General features: G+C 39.1%; 1 protein-coding gene across 2 annotated transcripts in view; it reads right to left on the bottom strand.

The window, feature by feature from the left end:
- The window catches only part of PDE7B (phosphodiesterase 7B), an 891,171-nt gene that overhangs the window by 156,494 nt on the left and 716,429 nt on the right, over positions 1-18,248 (bottom strand). For both annotated transcript variants that reach the window (XM_069235207.1, XM_069235206.1), the window contains one exon: positions 5,938-6,021. In XM_069235207.1, the coding sequence (XP_069091308.1) occupies positions 5,938-6,021 (84 nt within the window). The remainder of the gene's footprint in view (positions 1-5,937; positions 6,022-18,248) is intronic.

Here is an 18,248-nt window from a genome sequence, read left to right as displayed (position 1 = left end):
TACCACATCCACTACATAGTCAATCACTACATTGCACACTAAGGGCCATATTTACAAGAAAGTGGTGCAGCACTAGTGATGCACCACTTTTCTTGCTGCACCTAACGCCACTGTGGTAGCACCGTATTTACAATACGGTGCACCATGATGCATGATAGGGGCAACAGCGTCATTTTTTTACTCTATTGCAATGCTATACTGGATTAGCATTTAAAAATGGCACTAATCCAGCATAGTGTTAAGAGACCCATTGAAATCAATGGGAGCCTCATTTTAATGTCCGCTTTAAGAAGGCATTAAAAATGATGCTAGAAATTGAATATTGTAGATTTAATTGTGCCATTTTTAGTGACCCTCTAATGAGGGAACGCCCCCTTTACATACATCATGCATGTATTATGCAAGATGTGGCGCAAAGGGTTTACAGGGTGACGCAAACCTAGTTTGCGCTACCTTGTAAATATGGCACTATGGTAGTGGCCGGTTAGCGTCACATTTGCAGCAAACATTTTGACGCAAATGTGGCGCTAATGGGCACAAGGGCCTTGTAAATCTGGCCCTAAGTATATAATTACCATTCTTAACTCCGCCTACGCTTATCTTGTGATGCAGTGGTTAGGTCTTGTGTGTAATCTAAAGTTCAGTATATGTCAAAAGGCCTGACAAATTATTCTGAGAATATGAAATTCGTGCAAATGGTTGGGTTACTGTAATACCTAGAAACTACAGCAGCAGGCACTGTAGAAGAACAAGATATTAAGATGACTTAGTAATATAGCTAAAGATTCATAAAGTTTGGACACCAGGATTGGCAGACACAAGCACTGCAGGAATGTGAGTTAAGTCGCAGTCACAAGGTGAATGGTGCCCAGATCGTGTTAGTTTTGTGTTAAAAATGAGAGATACCACAGGCTGTGGGAGTTGCAAAAAGTTTGTCTCCTGATGTTATGGAAGTGTTGTGTTTTCATGGCATTCTGAGGCACGTGTAGCCACTGCAGGGAATTCTGTCTAACAAAATGAGACATGTTACACAAGAAAGAAGATTGCATGCTTGCTTATATTTTCCAAATAAAAACACACCAAAAACCAAGCAACAGTACATATATTCACTTTGGCTGGAGAATCACTAGCATTTTTCTCAGTAGTTGAAATGGAAAGGATAAAGATTCAGCACTACAACTAGTCTTTAGCGAGAACTGACCACTAGTGGGCTTTAGCACACCATGATTAGTGACCGGTGGTCATCAGCATCCATATAATGGTGTGTTTGAAAAGACACCAGATACCATGGCAGAGGTGCATTGCTTCTCTGATGGTGCTACAGAATATGAAATCTGTACGTTGGTTAATACGTCTTCCTGGACAAGGCTAAAGGTATGAAAATCCACTTGTTTTTCAAAACAACTACCCACAGCATATTCCTGAAGGCAGGCCAACTCCAAAAACCTGCTGTGCATTGGCCAAGCGCTCAAGGGATTTCAGATAACATTTAGTTAATTTTTATAGATTAAATGTTTTAGAAATAATACCTGGCCAAATAAATAACAAATGTGTTTGTTCACCACAACATGAAGTTTAGGAATAAGAGGTGAAGTAATCACGGTTGACCTGTGACCCTCGCTCACAAAGGAAGGTTTGAACCAATGCGGTTGAGATGAGTTTGGTAGATTCAAAAAGGACCTTCTGAGTTACTGTTTCAATGGTTCCAAACATGTCTAGATGGGTGAACAATGTAAGGAAACGTTCCTTTGGTGCACCAAAGCCATGGGAGACTGTTTCCATTATGTTTGTGGGATTGAAGCACAATTGGTGGTATTCCAGAATTAGGTTTATTCATGGGTTTGCTTGGCACAGAACGCTCATCAAATACTTTTCCCTTAAAGTTATGTTATGTTATTAGATTTGTAAAGCGCATAGCTACCCCAACCATAGGGCTTCCCAGTGCTAGTCCCAAACACTAGTTTGGGCTAGTCCCAAAAGTAAAATTATGTTGTCTTTGACAATAACCAATGATTTAGGTAAATACAATATTTTCTGTTAAACCTATCACATTCACATCCTCGTTTTACAAAAATGCTTAGTTTGCTATTCACAAACCAGTGCACTTTTAGTTTTATGATATTGGTTCATTTCAAACTGATTCAAAGTGGATCGGCGTTTTGCCAAAGTTCATAAAATTATCAGGAGCACTAGAGCATATGTTTGCAAAAGTCATAAAATCTAATTGTACAAAAGTATAGATTGTATACATGAAACTAGTTCTCTTAAATGCTCAAGGAGTGTATCCACAAATATTTCCTCCTCCCGATTGGTTATAATATATACCAAAGCAGCTGGTCAGTATCCCTTGTTTATTGCTTTAACATTTCTTTCAAATCTGTCCTTTAGTCAGATTTTAACTTAAATATGAGTTATGAAGACATGCAGAGTTTACAGCCTTTTTATAAAGTCATGTTTGTCATTTGGCGTAGACAGGGTAACAGTGTACAATTAGGACAGACATATGTTGTCATTAAAAGGTTAGATATATAGCGTCATAAAAAACACCAGGTTACTATTTTTTTTATTCTGGTTTTAGAAGCAGTGCTTTAAAATAATTTGTATCACTCCGCTACACCATTTTTTCCTAAAAATTGTCTCAACATAGATAGTATTTTATACCTCTATTTCACATCTCTTCAATTGGAAACGGCAGTAAAAATTGATAAAGAAACTCATGTGGAGCCCCCCAACCCCTGAAATATCTGTTGGAGGGAGGAACAACCATGATGAAGTAAAACCCCATCTAGTGCAGTGAGGCGTCAACATCCTTATTAAGAAAAAACTAAAGTACACTTAATACAATAATATATGTTAGGATCTTGAGAAACAAAAGGAATTTCTAGTCTCTTAAAAGGACCCAGTGATATTTTGGATCTAATAAGGAACTAACTGATTTATTTAATGATAGACCTATGATGAATCGAATGGCTGGGTGGACAGAGGTATATTTTGGGCATTACTGTGCATTTGAAATCCAGTAACATTTTTAGCAGAAAGAAGAAAGTGGTTTTGCCTGCTGTCAACTAATGCTGAGAAAAATACATGTTTTTTTAAAGAGGAACAGGGAACTGCAGAACAGGATATTGTTTCACAACTCCAACCAATTAGACAGGGGCATTTTCTCTTCTAGGGCTGAGCCCCTCTGAAATTTGTGCACATTCATATATATCTCTAAACAACTCAATATATTTAAGTATGGGCCCTCTGTCCCAGGCTGCCTGCCCTGCATCGCTTTGAAGCACAAGGCAGAAGCCAGGCAGTAAATCAACTTTCCACACTGTGACGCACGACGCATGGCTGACTGCTTTAAAGCCCTTCATTTCCATTATGGTCGATGGCAGTACCCGTTATAGGCGAGTGACGCTTTTAGTGTCATGATTTTGGGGCGTCTGAATCTTCGTTCCTGCATGTGGGCAGCCACCTGACACTAAAAGGCATAGATTCCACCCTTTCCCGATTCGTCCAGCTGTAGAAGTGGATGCAAGCATGTGTAATTTAGTGCCTTGTCTTCGGTAACAGTAAGTGTTATAATGCTAATCTTGTGTTATTTTTATTGCACTGGGACCATTTGTCATGCTAACCTCCCCATGTGACAATCCAGGCACTGGTTGCAGATCGCTGGCTTCTTTGAAAGTAGAGCTGCTGTATTTATTCCTTGTGAAGATGTTCCGAAATACAAGCAAGGTTCTCGCTCCCTTGCTAAATGGATCCAAATATCCAAGTCAAGCGCAAGGCTAGAAATATGTGCTTACAGTAAAGGCAGTCATCTGCTACATGGCATTAAAACTGGCCCTTTTTTCATGCCCTTAACATTAATGCCACAAACATGGATTGATATGCGAACAATGAATGTTAAAATGTGTGTAATGTGTGTCAGCCATTTAGCTCCTCTTATTTCACATATTTTACTTAATGTTGCATTCCCCAAGAGAGTTAGCTGTTTCATCATGCAGTGTTTCTGTGCATTGTATTACTCTTGAATAGTGCATACTTTGACTCGTGCCAGGTGTTTGCTTATGAGGGGCTTTGAGTGCTAGTGCAGGGGCTGAGGCTGTAGGCAAAGCAAAGTGCATGAGAGTGGGTTGGTCTCCCTGCAGAGCACACAGAACAATGGTCATGCAATCCTGTTGCAAATGAAATTCAGTGTAATAGGTGCATGAAGGGGTGCGTAGAGGTCAAAACATTTAGAAGACAAAAGCAACATGAAATTAAGTGCTTAAATGTGAATAAGTGCAGTGTATGTTTGGGGTGGTAAAATGAGGGAGATGGGAGGGAGTGCATTCAGGGGAGATGGAAAGAAGGGTGCTGAAGAGGAAAGAGAGGAGGTTGAAAAGGTGCAGATGGGTGAGATGTGAAGAGGGAAAAGGGCAACATATCTAACGTAAAGCACACATAACTGAAGGCCATACTCCTTCCATAGGCCTCAATAATATTGAATTCACAGTCTCACATTTTCAGAATTTAAACATTTCCAATGTTTATTATTTATAACTAATCATTGTTGTTACTCATTTATCTTAAACAGCTAACAACCATTGAGAAAGCCAATAGTACTGACAGGTTTTAGGTGTATGTCACTTGTCTTATATTTCTGGATGCAAAAACATCTTGGAGAGAAAACAAAATACAGGCCGGGTGCCACACTATGGGAATCACAGAAATGTATATTATGTGTTCACTTTTGGAGAGCCCCCACTTTTTCATCCCACTTAAAGATCTGCCTGCACATATTTCTGTATGATAGATTGCAGCCAGCATCTGTGGGTGCTTCCTGATGCCTGGTTAGAGCGTTTTCTTCCAAAGTTGATGCTGCATGCAGTGCAAGACACTGAGCAAGCACAAACTTTAAAGGTCCTGAAGTTGTTGTGCTGTACAATTTGCACCTTAAAGTAACTGTTGAATGTATTAATGCAGTAAGATAGGGGGCAGTTTTAAAGTGTTTCAAGACTATTCCCTTCCACTGCTTTATAAACCTTGCTTTCTCAGTAAATTCATTTGCTTTCAGATGCAACGTTTGTCAATCTATTTTCAATCTTTTCTTGGGAGGAGGACTCACCTTGGACCCCACGTGTGTCCATTAAGCTTGCTCGCTTCACTCGCTACATAAAAGTCATACCCAACTTTTACGCCCCACCACTTTCAAATGTCACAGGCTGCCACTGTAATTAGACTGCAGAAGTTATAGGGGTGAGCTGTTGTAGTGGTTTGGTCCATTTCTGCATAAATCAAGTTTTGTCTTGCACAAATTGATTTACTTAGGAAACACAGTGATTTAGTTCCTAAGTTCAAGAGAAAGGGCTTTGCTTTTTCTTTTTTAAACTAGTGTGCATATTTTACAGTTGGCAGAGAGAGGGACTGTGGTCCAAATTCATTGATTCTGGGCAACACAAAACAATTCACTAACCTCTGTTTCCATACTAACATAATTTTAACTCACCAATGGTTTCCTCCTTTCTAAATGATTTGCAGTATTATAAAAAATGTATTTTGTTCAACCAACTTTATTAAAAACCCTCCAAATCAATTATGAGTCCTTGTCCATAATTCGAAAGGATGTCACAGTCCTTGGAGTTGAAAGATACATTTACATTTACTCTCTCAGCTGTCTTTCTTAAAACTTTTTTAAGGTACTGCCATGTGTGCCGTTCTCCCTCCTCATTGTGTAAGGGACATTTCCACTTTAGGTCATCATTGAACTAAATGGTTAAATGAAAAATCCAGTTGTGTGTAGGCCTTCAAAATATTTTTTTCATGACTTTGTTTAACCTGTACTTGGTTACATTTACTCCAAATGGTTACATCATGGATATGATACATAAATAAAAGATATCCCACTACATTTAATCCATTGTATAAACAATGGTGAAGGAGAAGACAAAGTGTTTGTACACTTACTGTTTAGGAGTCGAAAATCAATAAACGGATAGGAACCACGTCTTTCAGAGAGAACCCCTGTTGGACTTCTCAATCGTGCATCTCCTGAAAAACACAGAAGAGATAGATTAACCATTACCTGGAGTTATTCAAATTGACTAGCACATAAATCCTATAATGAAAGAACATTCTTCGTGAGACCTCCATGAGGTTCCACATCTATGTTGTATTTTCAGACTTTATGAATTACCAAAGAAATTATTGTGGCATGGAAATTCTATTTCTTGCTTTAAATAATTGTGCAACCTTTTGTCATAATATGAAAAAATGCTTACAATAAAAAAAATCGATTGTTTATGGTGCCAAATCCAGAACTTGAAGTTAAAACATTTAGATTAGCTCCCCACTCCTGTGCCTGTATGTTATCTGTGATAGTGGCAGAAATCTCACACAAGTTTGATAGGGTAAATGGGTGATCTTCTACCAGATCTGTCCACAAGCAGAATAGTGATATTAGTTTAGACATGAGCAAGTATCATTGAGCCAGGCAGTAAGGATGGATGGCTTGGACTATAAAGGTCTCAATTACTCATTTTGCCAAGAGGCCAGATCTGGTTTAGTCTGATTTTGGAGTATGCCTTTGAAGTACACCAGCCATGCCCCATAGGTGTCCCCAAGTGGTCAGTGGAATAAACTAGTTCCTATCTGTGCACTTGATGAGGGTCCCTTAGATAGTACGCTGAAACCTAAAGTCACATGAACAGGATCACAATGGGCGATCTGGCAGGGTCATTTACTACATACTGTTCTTCATCAAATAGATGGGGATAAATCCATGAACTAGGCAAAGCAAACAAACCTTTAGAGAAAGAAGAGAAGAGATGCCATTTTGTTTTCAACAGATGTAGGTGGTGGAAACATGTTCAAACAGTAACTAAGATAAAAATAAGTCCTCATGTAAAACATTTTAAAGATCAATTTTTGATAAACCGAAGGCAATGACAGTATTACCTATTCCTGTTTTAAAAAGCTATAAGAAAACAAATATGGAACATTATACTTTACTCATGTTACTGTATGCATGTATACATCTGTTGTTAGTCATATGTGGGTTTGCATGTATCATACCACTGAAGTAATTCATTCTCTCTCCCTCCTTCACACACTGAAGCAAGACTGAATTGGTGGCACAAGAAGATATTTGGGGAGCAATTCACAAAGGCATTTATGAGTACGCGAAGTAGTCTTACTATAGGACTATATCGTCCTACTATAGCACTATATTGCCTATTCGTAAATGCCTTTGTGTATCTTTAAGCTAACCCTAAATTATTGTTCCAGTGGTTTCATTTTACAATGATCATCTTTTGCCACAGATAAAAACATCTTTCATTCTTGTCTATGTTCCTAACAATGGAGCTCATTCACAAAGGCAGGTATGAGAATGTGAAGTAGTTCTGCAGGAGTACTACCCAATGTACTCATAAATGTCTTTGTTAATTGGACCATCTCAGTCTACCCCAGAAAACTTGAAAAAGTGGCTTTGTAAAAACCCATGTTACATGATATGTTATGGTCAACGAAAGATAGAGTATATAAGCTTTAAATCGTTGTCTGGTGTTTATCATCACGTAAAAAAACAGGGAAATATGTTTCTCAACAATAAAGAGACATCATGTAGCTTTTCGGTGTCCTACTAGTCCGTGTATAGCTATAAAACGAATACACCCATGAGTACTGTGATGCCCTTTTGTACTTATTCCCATTTCCTGATATTCTCCTGTGTAAAGCAGTAAAGAACTGTCAAACAGCTAGAATGCTTATTTGTTAATGCTTATTGTTAAGATTTACTTTTTATGCTCTATATAGCGGCCTTGCCAAGTCATTTTGTACCAAACATCAAATTATGGGTAAGCACAATTAGCTTACAGGATTGGGTAATACGACTGTGGCCTAAATGTAATACTTAACAGTTTGTCCAGTGCATGCCTTTTGTTGAGTAGTGCTACATTCAGGGAGAGGGGTAATAGAATAATTTTATATGTATAGAGGGAAACCTCTAATTCTAATTACAGCCAGAGTCTAACCAGACTGCATGATTTGTCCTCTGTTGCTCTTTAGTCTCAGATTCCTGAAGTTTGAGACGGTATGCCAAAGGTAGAAAGCAGAGTGTGGCTACCATCCAAGGATGAGCCCCCTTCTGATGTGGATTGCTGCATCTCGTGGGGGTCTAGGCACATGCCACAGACTGGGGAATTCACAGTCCAGCCAAGCTTTGGCTGGATGGCCAAGCCAAGCCTGTGATCTGACTTTCTTTGTCATGCTTTATTTTTTGGCTTTGTTACCTCCAATTTTTCCATCCCACAAAACCAGTATATAGAGGTGTCTTGACCCGACATGGTTACACAAGTCCTATCATTTTGATTTGGTGTGGTGACATTCTTCTAGCCGCGTAAGAGACTTCCCATGTGTTGTACCTGAGCTCCTGCAGACCTGCCTCGCCTGCCTCTCATTTGACACCAAGTGACATATTGGTTGTGAGCCTATGAGGTCAAGTTGAATAGCAAAAGGCAATCACTTATTACATCACTCATAACATGTTACATAAATATAATTGATGATATCACTCATTAGATTAAAAGAACAATATTTTTCAAATCACTAATAAGTACTAATGAATACCGAAACATCCATGGTAATATTTAGGGCATAAGTAGTACATGATGGGGCGCATGTTATAGTTAATTAATTGGTTTTAGCATTAGTTCTTGTCTCATTTCAATACCTAACTATACTTTAACATTTAGGTTTTTCAAGGAATATACTTATATAATGCAAATTAAGTACTGTGCATTTTTAAATGAATGTATAATTCTAAATGTATTACTTTGCTGACTATACTGGTAACCCTACAAGTACTAAATGGTTGTATTACTTCAGTCGCACATACAACTTTGTTAACGATATTCATTTTGTTTATTTTAACAGTTTTATATCGCACAAACCCAGCCTGAGGGCACTGGAGCGCTTTGCATGACCACCAGTTACATTACACAAAGTCACATAATTTTTTAAATTTTTTAGGCATGTGAAAATAAAGAGATTTTCCCAGAATCACAGAACGTTTAGGGACTTGAGCTTGGCTCCCCAGTTCCAAAGTGGACAGCTCTGACTTTAACATCACAACCTCTTTCAGGGTGTTAAACGGAGCTGCTAGGAAGTTTGCAAATAAGTCTGTTCGTGCACACTGCACATGGTAAATGACAACAGGGCTAGACAATTGCTTATGAGACAGAGGGGGTTGGGGCATAACACATTATAGGCCAATGTAGCATGTTCATGCAGAAACTTTCGCAAGAGCCAAACCCTTGAAGAAGCTTCTAGGGCTCCCACTGGAAACTTACCAAGAAGAGTGTGTCCTCCTCTTGGCATCTCACTCTGTGTTTAATAAACTGCCAGCGATGGAGATGAGAAGCGAGAAATGGCACATCTTTTCACATGCAGCTGTCGGCCGGGGTGAAGTCTGTTGCTAAAACACCATTGGCATGCTGAAAGCCCATGCTGGCAAGCTGGGCAGCCTGCCTGTCAAGGTCAATATATTGTTAAATGGTACCAGCAGTAGCAACTCAAGCATTTAAGGCCTGATTCACAAAGGTAAGCTTACACTTCTGTGTAAGTTTATGATTGTTTGCTTTTCACAAAGGTATTTTTCACGTATTATCTTTATGGCTGCAGAACCTCCACACATAAAAAGATAGGACAATCCTAATTACACTTTCTTTAAAACTACTTTCTCCACACGATTCATGGTCATCTCACCCCTTCCCCCACTTTCCATCTTCCTTGTTGGCAGCCTATCCCTCCTCAACTGATATATCCAAGCTCTCAGTATCCCAAGACAGACAGATTGTGACTCTCTAATGTCATGTTATCTTTCCACAGTCAAACTATTCCACAACCCTAAACTATGCCCTGTGCTCCCTCAGTCTTGTTTCCACCATCTGCTGTGTGGGAGTGGCCCTACTTCTTTCTGTAGGATGGATCGCTGTGAATATTGACAGTTCAAAAATGTTTGCTATTTTCAAAGTGTTCTGCGCTCTGTGTTCTTTTAATAAGATCATAAACTGTATGGTTTTGTGTATTTCTGTGTTTCTGCATAGCAGTGGCATTGAAGAGAGATGGGTGAGCCACTGAATGCTCGAGCCAGGCTAAAGCCGGAAGCTTGGCTCAGCAAAAGGTCCTTTAGGACCGTCAACCTGAGCTTTCATAAGGCTTTTGCTTGCCACCCACATTCTACCCTCAGGTGCCAAACATTACAGACAAGCCAGTGACCTTTGTAAAATGGGCGATAGAAAGAGATTGACATCTATGGGCTGAACTACCCAATTTAAAACAAAAAATCCTGGTTACTAGATTGAACAAATTGTGTGGTCCTAGACCTATATTATAGTCATAGTGCCTCCTTTTTCTTCATCACCTAAAAGCACCTTCAAATGTGTGTGTTGTTGATGTGGGCAATACGAAAACATTTTTAGTTTATTTGCCTTATTAGACTATAATGTTAATCCAGCTGTAATAAAAACCAACTCCACATACAGGGTATAAATGACAGAGGACGTGCCTCTTAGTTTACTAATGACTTTGTCAAGAGGACGGTCAGGAATGCTTTTCTGCAAATGTTTGAAACTATCACTGATGTACTGAGGTAGAATGCTTCAACATGTTGATGAAATATATATTATTTTTCAGTTCTGAAGAGACATTAATATATTTTATATGATGTTTGTTGCATGATTAAATGTCACCAATTTTCAGAGCTCAGTTCATACATAAGTTCTGAGAGCCAAGTCAGACCCATGGCTCAGCTCTGGCTTGACTCTTCATGTTAATTTGTTGGTTTGCCCACTTCTAGATTGAATGGGAACCTTCCAGAATCCGGTTGTGGCAACAACTATTGTGCTGAAACCAGGTTTCGGGCCATTCCCAGTAAAATGTCATGGCTGCATCTTGGACCATTTCAGCATTCATATATCTGAACACAGGCACAAGTGTCATGCACATTCGATGTGTGCGTCACCACGCAGCAGCACATGGGTTTATGTGGGAACTTTTGTATTCCTCTCTTTTGGGGATTAGCTGCCAGTGCCTCACCTCACAGAAAATCTTTAAGTCATTCTGGCCAAATTGTGTCTGGGCTAGGAGATGGAATCAAATGTCAAACAAAGCCCAGCTCAACATTTACATCTGTGAGAGTGTGAATTTTCTAATAAGTTTTTTAATGATTTTCATATTGAAATGTGTAATGAACTAAAGTGTAAAACGAGAAAACTTCTGTAATATTTGCTTTCTATTCTTGGCTAAGCAAAATTATATTCAAACGCTGTGGTTATTTTCCATGATTCAAAGCTTTCATAATAGGTGTTTTCAAAGTTTGTGTAGACGTATCCACAGCTACCCCTAGTGAATTGCAGTGTTATGTCTTACAAGGTCTTGTATTAACTGAGCATTGCATAAGCTGAAATATCCTATTGTTTGGAAATGTTACTAATATATGGTCTTTCCTCGAGGATGGAAGTAGATGGATACAGTAAAAGTTTCTTCCTGAGAACAAGATATTCGAGAGGCGATGAGACAATGGAGTTACAGATGAGACGGAAGAAGAAGAAACCACCCCATAGACTGACCAATCAGGAGTTGATTAGATTTTAGTATAACAATCTGTGTAGAATGACTAGAGGCAGGAGTTAGAGGAGTTTATCTTTCGTTATCCAATGCTATTCTTCTAGAGTAGACGAGATTCGAGACTAGCTGTTGTTAGGCCCAAATCTTCTACTGAGATAGCTGATGGTGTCCTCAAGCTGAAGCTGATCATTTGCTGTTACTACTATTATGGAAATGTATGTTAATAAAATGTGAATTGTGTCTTTCAAGGTACCAGCTGCAAATAATGATTTTATTGCTGCAAATTAATAGTTTTTTTTATATCTCATAATCAAGTTAAGAGTTTTCTAAATTAATGTTACTAAATTCTTTTCACATGAAGCCCAACATTTAATGCTAATTTGTGGGTAGTTAGGGAATTAATCTTGATATGCTTATGACTTGTCCTGAGATCATTTGATGCTGAACTCATGTATTCTTTGCCATTATTACCAGTTGTTGTATTATTAATGAGTGTGATTCTTTTGGAGATAATATGTTTAATTGTATTAATTAGACTAAGATACATACTTTGTTTTAACCAACCGCTATTTATCTTTTATGCTTATCATTTGTGTTTGAGAGTTATTTTCGTGACACTAGCGTTGTTAATATAGGGAAATAAATCTATGATTTTTATTACTAAACTGGTGTAGTTATTGGCTGAAACTTTATAATATTGATTATTATTGTTATTGATGGTCCTTACACCTCCCATTGGTGACATCCCCTCAAACCTATGTCACTTCGATCCATCGTCCTCTAGCGCTGAATCCACTATTCAGTATTGATAATAGCTAGGATTCTGTGGCGTGTTAGCACATCTTAACATCAGGCTTCGCAGCTTATGGGAGAAAAACATTTAGGCTGTCACTTCACACGTTGCCAAGAAATAAACTGAGCTCTAAAAGGGTTTAGACTTTCTCAAGCTTTGTAACATATAACCTATACAGACCTATGTCTGTTTAGCAGGAATGACAGGAATTCGCATGTGTGTGTGATACAAAAATAGTGACCATTGTAAGCAGCCAACACAACCTGCTTTTTTTAGCAAGTCACACTAACCCACACACAATCTCTCTATCTGCAGATACACAAAATCTCTCAAGTAGAAAACCACCTAAGCTATTTTACCAGATTGCAGGGCAATACTTGCTAGAAACAATAGTTGCTTGCAGTGAATACCTTAACCACTTATGTTATCTTAAATTGTAGTCTCTCAGTGGGCAATTAAGTAAGCAAGCTTTACTTATTTTTTAATGTTCCCAATTTCTTTGGAGCAAAGTTTGTAAAAAAATAACCTATATAGTAATAGAGGATAGGGTGACTGTAAGTGGCTCTGCTCTTCATGACTCCTTTCCTTATGTCTTTCCAAAGGAGCAGCCCACCCATCCAAATTTGTGAGATTCCGTAAACACATTTTTTTCATTTATAGTGGTGAGTACGACAACAAGACATAAAGTGAGAGAGAGCTAAAGCACTGATTCCCAACCTGTGGTCTGGAGACCGCTGGTGTCTCCGAAGCCTCCTCAGGGGGTCCGCAGCTGCTTAGAAAATTAAATAATATTAACATCTTAGGTCCCCAGCTTTCAGTATTGACTCAGTGGGGAGTCCCCGTGTTTCAGTAATGATAAAGTGGGGATCCACAGAAGACAAAAGGTTGGGAACTACTGAGCTAAACAATAAATGACAAGTTAACTCGTTGAGCATACAAGGCTTTTTTAGGTTTAGTCCACAGCTCCCAATTAACTTTAACCTTTTGTTAGCCATGTTTTCAAAGGCAAAATAAAGCTAGGTGTTTGTCTACACAACTTGCCTTTTTGGTACTTAAGCTGTTCTTTGCTGTTGTTTAAAAGCAATGTAAACTGATCTTTTATCATTGTTGTCCATTAGGGTGACAGTGATGGATTATAGGGTAACGTTTTCCAGCCTAAGTGCCTCGCTGTCATTTGGAAGCCTGTCTCCCTTCTTTTTGGCATTGTCATTCCGGAAAATTGGCGAACATGGTGAATTAGACAATGCAAGGAACTCCGGAAGTTGAAAAGTGACCATATGTCCAGGGTTACTGCCTGCATTTGGGATGTAGATTTAGAAAGGCTAGTTTGTAGGGAAGAATTAGTGTCACAGAACACGTAAGAAGCTCTACTATAGTTTGTCCAGTTGGTCTTTAGCGGTAGTATTATGTTACTTTATGTTATGTTATGTTCTATTGTATGTTACAAGCATTTGCATAACATACTCCACAAACTGGTCCTATAGTGTTTTGATGAAGTATTTTGGGTTCACTAGAAATTTTAAGGATGGAGGAACTGTCCACAACTGCGTGAGAATCCCTCCTTGACCGTGAAAATTATTCAAATTGTGACTTACTGGTGAAAAACAACTGTACTCAGGGAGGAGGCGGTAAATCACCCAAATGGCGCATATGTTTTGGATTTCACATTGTTAAACACAAAACACTTAATTTAGCGTAGAGTTATGGTTAACTGAAAAGATAATTGTGCATTTAAGTGAAATACAATAACATTGGTGTGACAGATTGACAGAACATAATTGCGAAGTGATCTTGAATGAGAAAATTACCCTAAAACTATGGCCCATATTTATACTTTTTTAGTGCTGCATTTGCACCACGTTTTGACGCAAAATCGGCGCAAACTTACAAAATACAATTGTAAGTCAAAAAGTGGCGCTAAAAAAGTATAAATATGGGCCTAAATTCTTAATCAATGGTACCAAGATTATCCTTACTTTTCCCATTTTGTGGCTAGGATTTACTATCCCAATGGTTCCCTATAGATCTTTGAAAAAGAATGTCAAAACAAAGCCTAACTTCACATCACCATATGAATTAATTTATTTACTTCAATAATGTTTTTTCTTACCCTGAGTGTGTCTCATGAGGCAGGGCAAGGTAGACAAGAAGACATATAGCAGAAGGGCAGTCACTGAAGACAGAGGTGGAATGGAAGCACTTAGGAAAGGAGAGTCCGAAATCTCCAATAAATTAATGAGGTAGTTAGTGCTCCCTGGAATGGACACAGATTTGTAGTATGCTCACTGACAGCACTTGCACCATGGTGAACAGTTTACTACTCTGCCCAAGTGGTTATGAAAACGAACAAGGCCCCCAGAGACAGTACACCCCCTGCTCTGCTCCACATGAAAGTAGCACAAGTAAAGGTAGTCTTTTTAGAGACGACTGAGCCGCCCTGAGTATAAGGAAATAGGGGCTGACACCAAGGTACAGTGGATTGGTTTAGAGATCTAAGGCCCATGTAACATGCTACAGTGTTCATTGCTTCTGGCAGATCTTTCACCACGCCTGAGTATCTCTTGTTTACAATTAGTCTGAAGTATAAATTACGTTATATGTTTGAATGTCATTGGCCATCATGGTATCAGAGCATCATCGGTACTGGGTGGATGTCTCCGTGTTAGGCAGGAATGACATTTTGCATCACTTTACGTGGTCTTCAGTCAGTGAAACCGTACCTGGGAATGGCGATGCATTAAAAGTTAATTTATTTTCTCTGAAAGCACCCCTTTATGAACTTGCCCCGGGTACACAACCATTTTTCAGGGTAACATCAAACAAATCCTCAAAGAAAGTCCCACTCAAGAATGGTACGAGAATATTGTGGCCGAAATATTGCCTGACAAAAATATTCTGTACTAAACTTCCAAAATAAAAATGCAGCCTAATTAGAATTAATAACAGAAATCTACACCCAGTGCAGCAATATTTTATTAACAGATATTTAGCCATGATATTATCAATATTCTGACACACAGAAGCCCTATTCAGATGCTGAAACAACACACGTAATGTATCTAGTGTTAGTAGAACGGTAAAGTTAAGAGCTTGTTAAAAAAGAGAATAGTATGTTGCAAACATTTAACAGAAAAAATGTCGCTGTTTTGGAACAAGAAAAGTAATCAAGTAACCAGTGGTACACAGAGATTCTGGAACAAAAAGTTATACAAATAATGCTGGCATCTTTGTTTGATAAAGTTGATGGAAGATGTTTACTATAGTGAACAGTCAACACTTTTTGCCCTTTTCTTAGAATTTTTTCAGAGCTGTAATGTTTGAAGTATAATGGATGGAGATGTCTGAAGAGAGAGTCCAGACTGAGTTTGGAACAGCAGTTGGTACGATAATCCCTATGTGATCAGGCAGCAGAGCATCAAAGCATGTATGAAATAAGGCATCAGGGAAAAAAAACCTAACATGAACGTTTAACAAGTAATCAGGGGCCAAAATGAGTAGTATTGCTTTTTCTGCAAGTGCAAGAGGACTTATACAAATGGGGTATTTGGTCCTGGCTGAATGAAGCAACACAATGTCACACTGGGTTGCGGTCTCGTGATGATGGCATTCCCTATTGAGCTCAGATTTAGGCAGACTGTACATTTATGGACACAATCCAGCCAATATCAGTTCTCGTTTGATCACGTGTGCAAAACATATGGTCAAATACTGTAAAATGCGATTTTTTTTACACCTCAGAATGGAGCCAAAGTCCCTATTCTGAAGTCCGGCACTCAGAATGAATTGCAAATTAAGCACCAAGTGCACATCGCTCCCGGAAGTATAGGTATTTACTGGGTGTTTGATTGTCACCCGCGATTTAGTGACTTGTAACGAACCTCTAAAGACGGAGATGTAACTGCAGAAGATGGTTTTCCATGCAGCAGTTGTTTAATAACACAGTGGGTAAACGATGGAGAATATACAAAACACTTAACGGACATGTAATGACAAACATAGGATGAAGAAATGGAAGTTAAAGGAGAGAAGAAAGTCTTACGGCTTCCGTAAGAAAACTGTCTTTGGCGAAGAAGATCGCAAATTGGGTATCAGTTTTCAGAGTGTGAGCTAATATTGATGTATAGATTCCACGAGCATGTTTTTGTATTTAAATACAATTATGTAGTCATATAATAGGGAATGTCTAATTTCAATGTGACATGAAATTCTGATAAAAATATGTTGGACAAGAGGTACGGCACTAATTGGGATCTATGTTAAATAACATAAATGACTGGCTACCGATAACAGTGATAAAATATGTAAATCTACTTATTGCTGGTTTCCTTCTCTAATTTTTGTACATTTCCATATTTCTGGGAATTTACAATATCAACATTGTGCATGTCATTTTATTTTTTCCAGATGTACAATAATTGCACATTTAAACTAACTCCCTCTCCGTACGCCTCCCAGAGATACATGTTTCTTTAGGTGAACTTTTCACTATATTTACCTACTTAATGTTTCCTTGTTAAGAAGTTAATTTACACATGCAATAGTTTGGTAACTGCTACCGGGAATAATTGCAAATACCTTCCAGTAAATGATTCAGATGTTCACTAGTTCGCATTGTCTAATGCAGTGTTCCCCAACCCCCGGGCCGCGGACCGGTGCCGGTCCGTGGATCAATCGGCACCGGGCCGCCCCACTGTGGCGGGCGGTAAATGTTTGATAATTTTTCCGTGGCCCGCTTGTCACACAATGGGACAAGCGGGCCACGGAAAAATTATCAAACATTTACCGGTCCGCGGCGATAAAAAGGTTGGAGAACACTGGTCTAATGCACGGAAACAGCAGCGTTACCACTCCAAACCTTATGGAAATGGACGTGGAAAGTTTGTCATGCTAGCATACAGAGTTGAAAATTGCATCGGAGAGTGTAACTGTCTGCAGATTCTAATTCGGATTTACAAGTGCAAAAAGTATTGTGAATCGGGTGCAAAGACAGGAACTCATAGCACCACCACTACCAGCAGATTCTTTGCTGGTGACCACTGGTGAAATAGACAGGCAGGGTGGCCTAGGGCCCAGGGCCATCAACTTTGAAACTGGGGAACCATATTCGAGGTCAGGTGTCAGCTCGACATCCTGTGACGCAGAGCTAATCACATAGTCTCAGACTTAGAAAGATTTTGTGTTGTGTTTTCATTTTAAGGAAGACCCGATGGAATGGCTTGTAATCAAAAGTAACCCAAGGCAGCTCAGCTCGGTGCACTGCCTTGCATTATTTTGTGCCAAGGAGGCATTCCATAGGTGGTGCATAGACGTTCCATTGCATCCACATGTGTATTTTTATGCAAATCCATATGTACAAATACTGTTTATGGATTTGTGGCAAACTCCTGCACCTCCCTGACACTGGTATAACAAGAAAAAATATTTCAATTTCTCCTCTTTTCCCCTCCTTGCACATGTGCTGCATTTTGCAGCACACATGCAAAGAGGAAATTACCTTTTAGCATTGTTTTTGTGAAGGAAGGGGCCCCTTCCTGCACATACACAAAAACTATGCAGACCACAACGCAGACACCCTTGCACTATGACGCAAGAAGGTGCCTACTTTGGCGCATGACTGCAGTAAGTGTGCCAGTGCAGGGTGGGAGCAGAACTGCACTACTTCTTTGTAGAAGTGGTGAGTTCTAGTTGACACAACACAAGGTGGCAACTTTGCTTGCTGCCCTGCACTGGGTCAAAGCTTTGGGCACACATCCCTTCATGCTTAAAAACCACATGAATCTGACCTGATGTAATGTAATTTGAAGTTCATGTAAATCGCTCTTGCGCTGTTTAAAACTGGAAAAAGCTTACAAATTCA

This window comes from Pleurodeles waltl, chromosome 5, assembly GCF_031143425.1.
Source record: "Pleurodeles waltl isolate 20211129_DDA chromosome 5, aPleWal1.hap1.20221129, whole genome shotgun sequence".
Classification (NCBI taxonomy): Eukaryota; Metazoa; Chordata; class Amphibia; order Caudata; family Salamandridae; genus Pleurodeles; species Pleurodeles waltl.
This window is presented reverse-complemented; position numbering and strand designations above follow the sequence as displayed.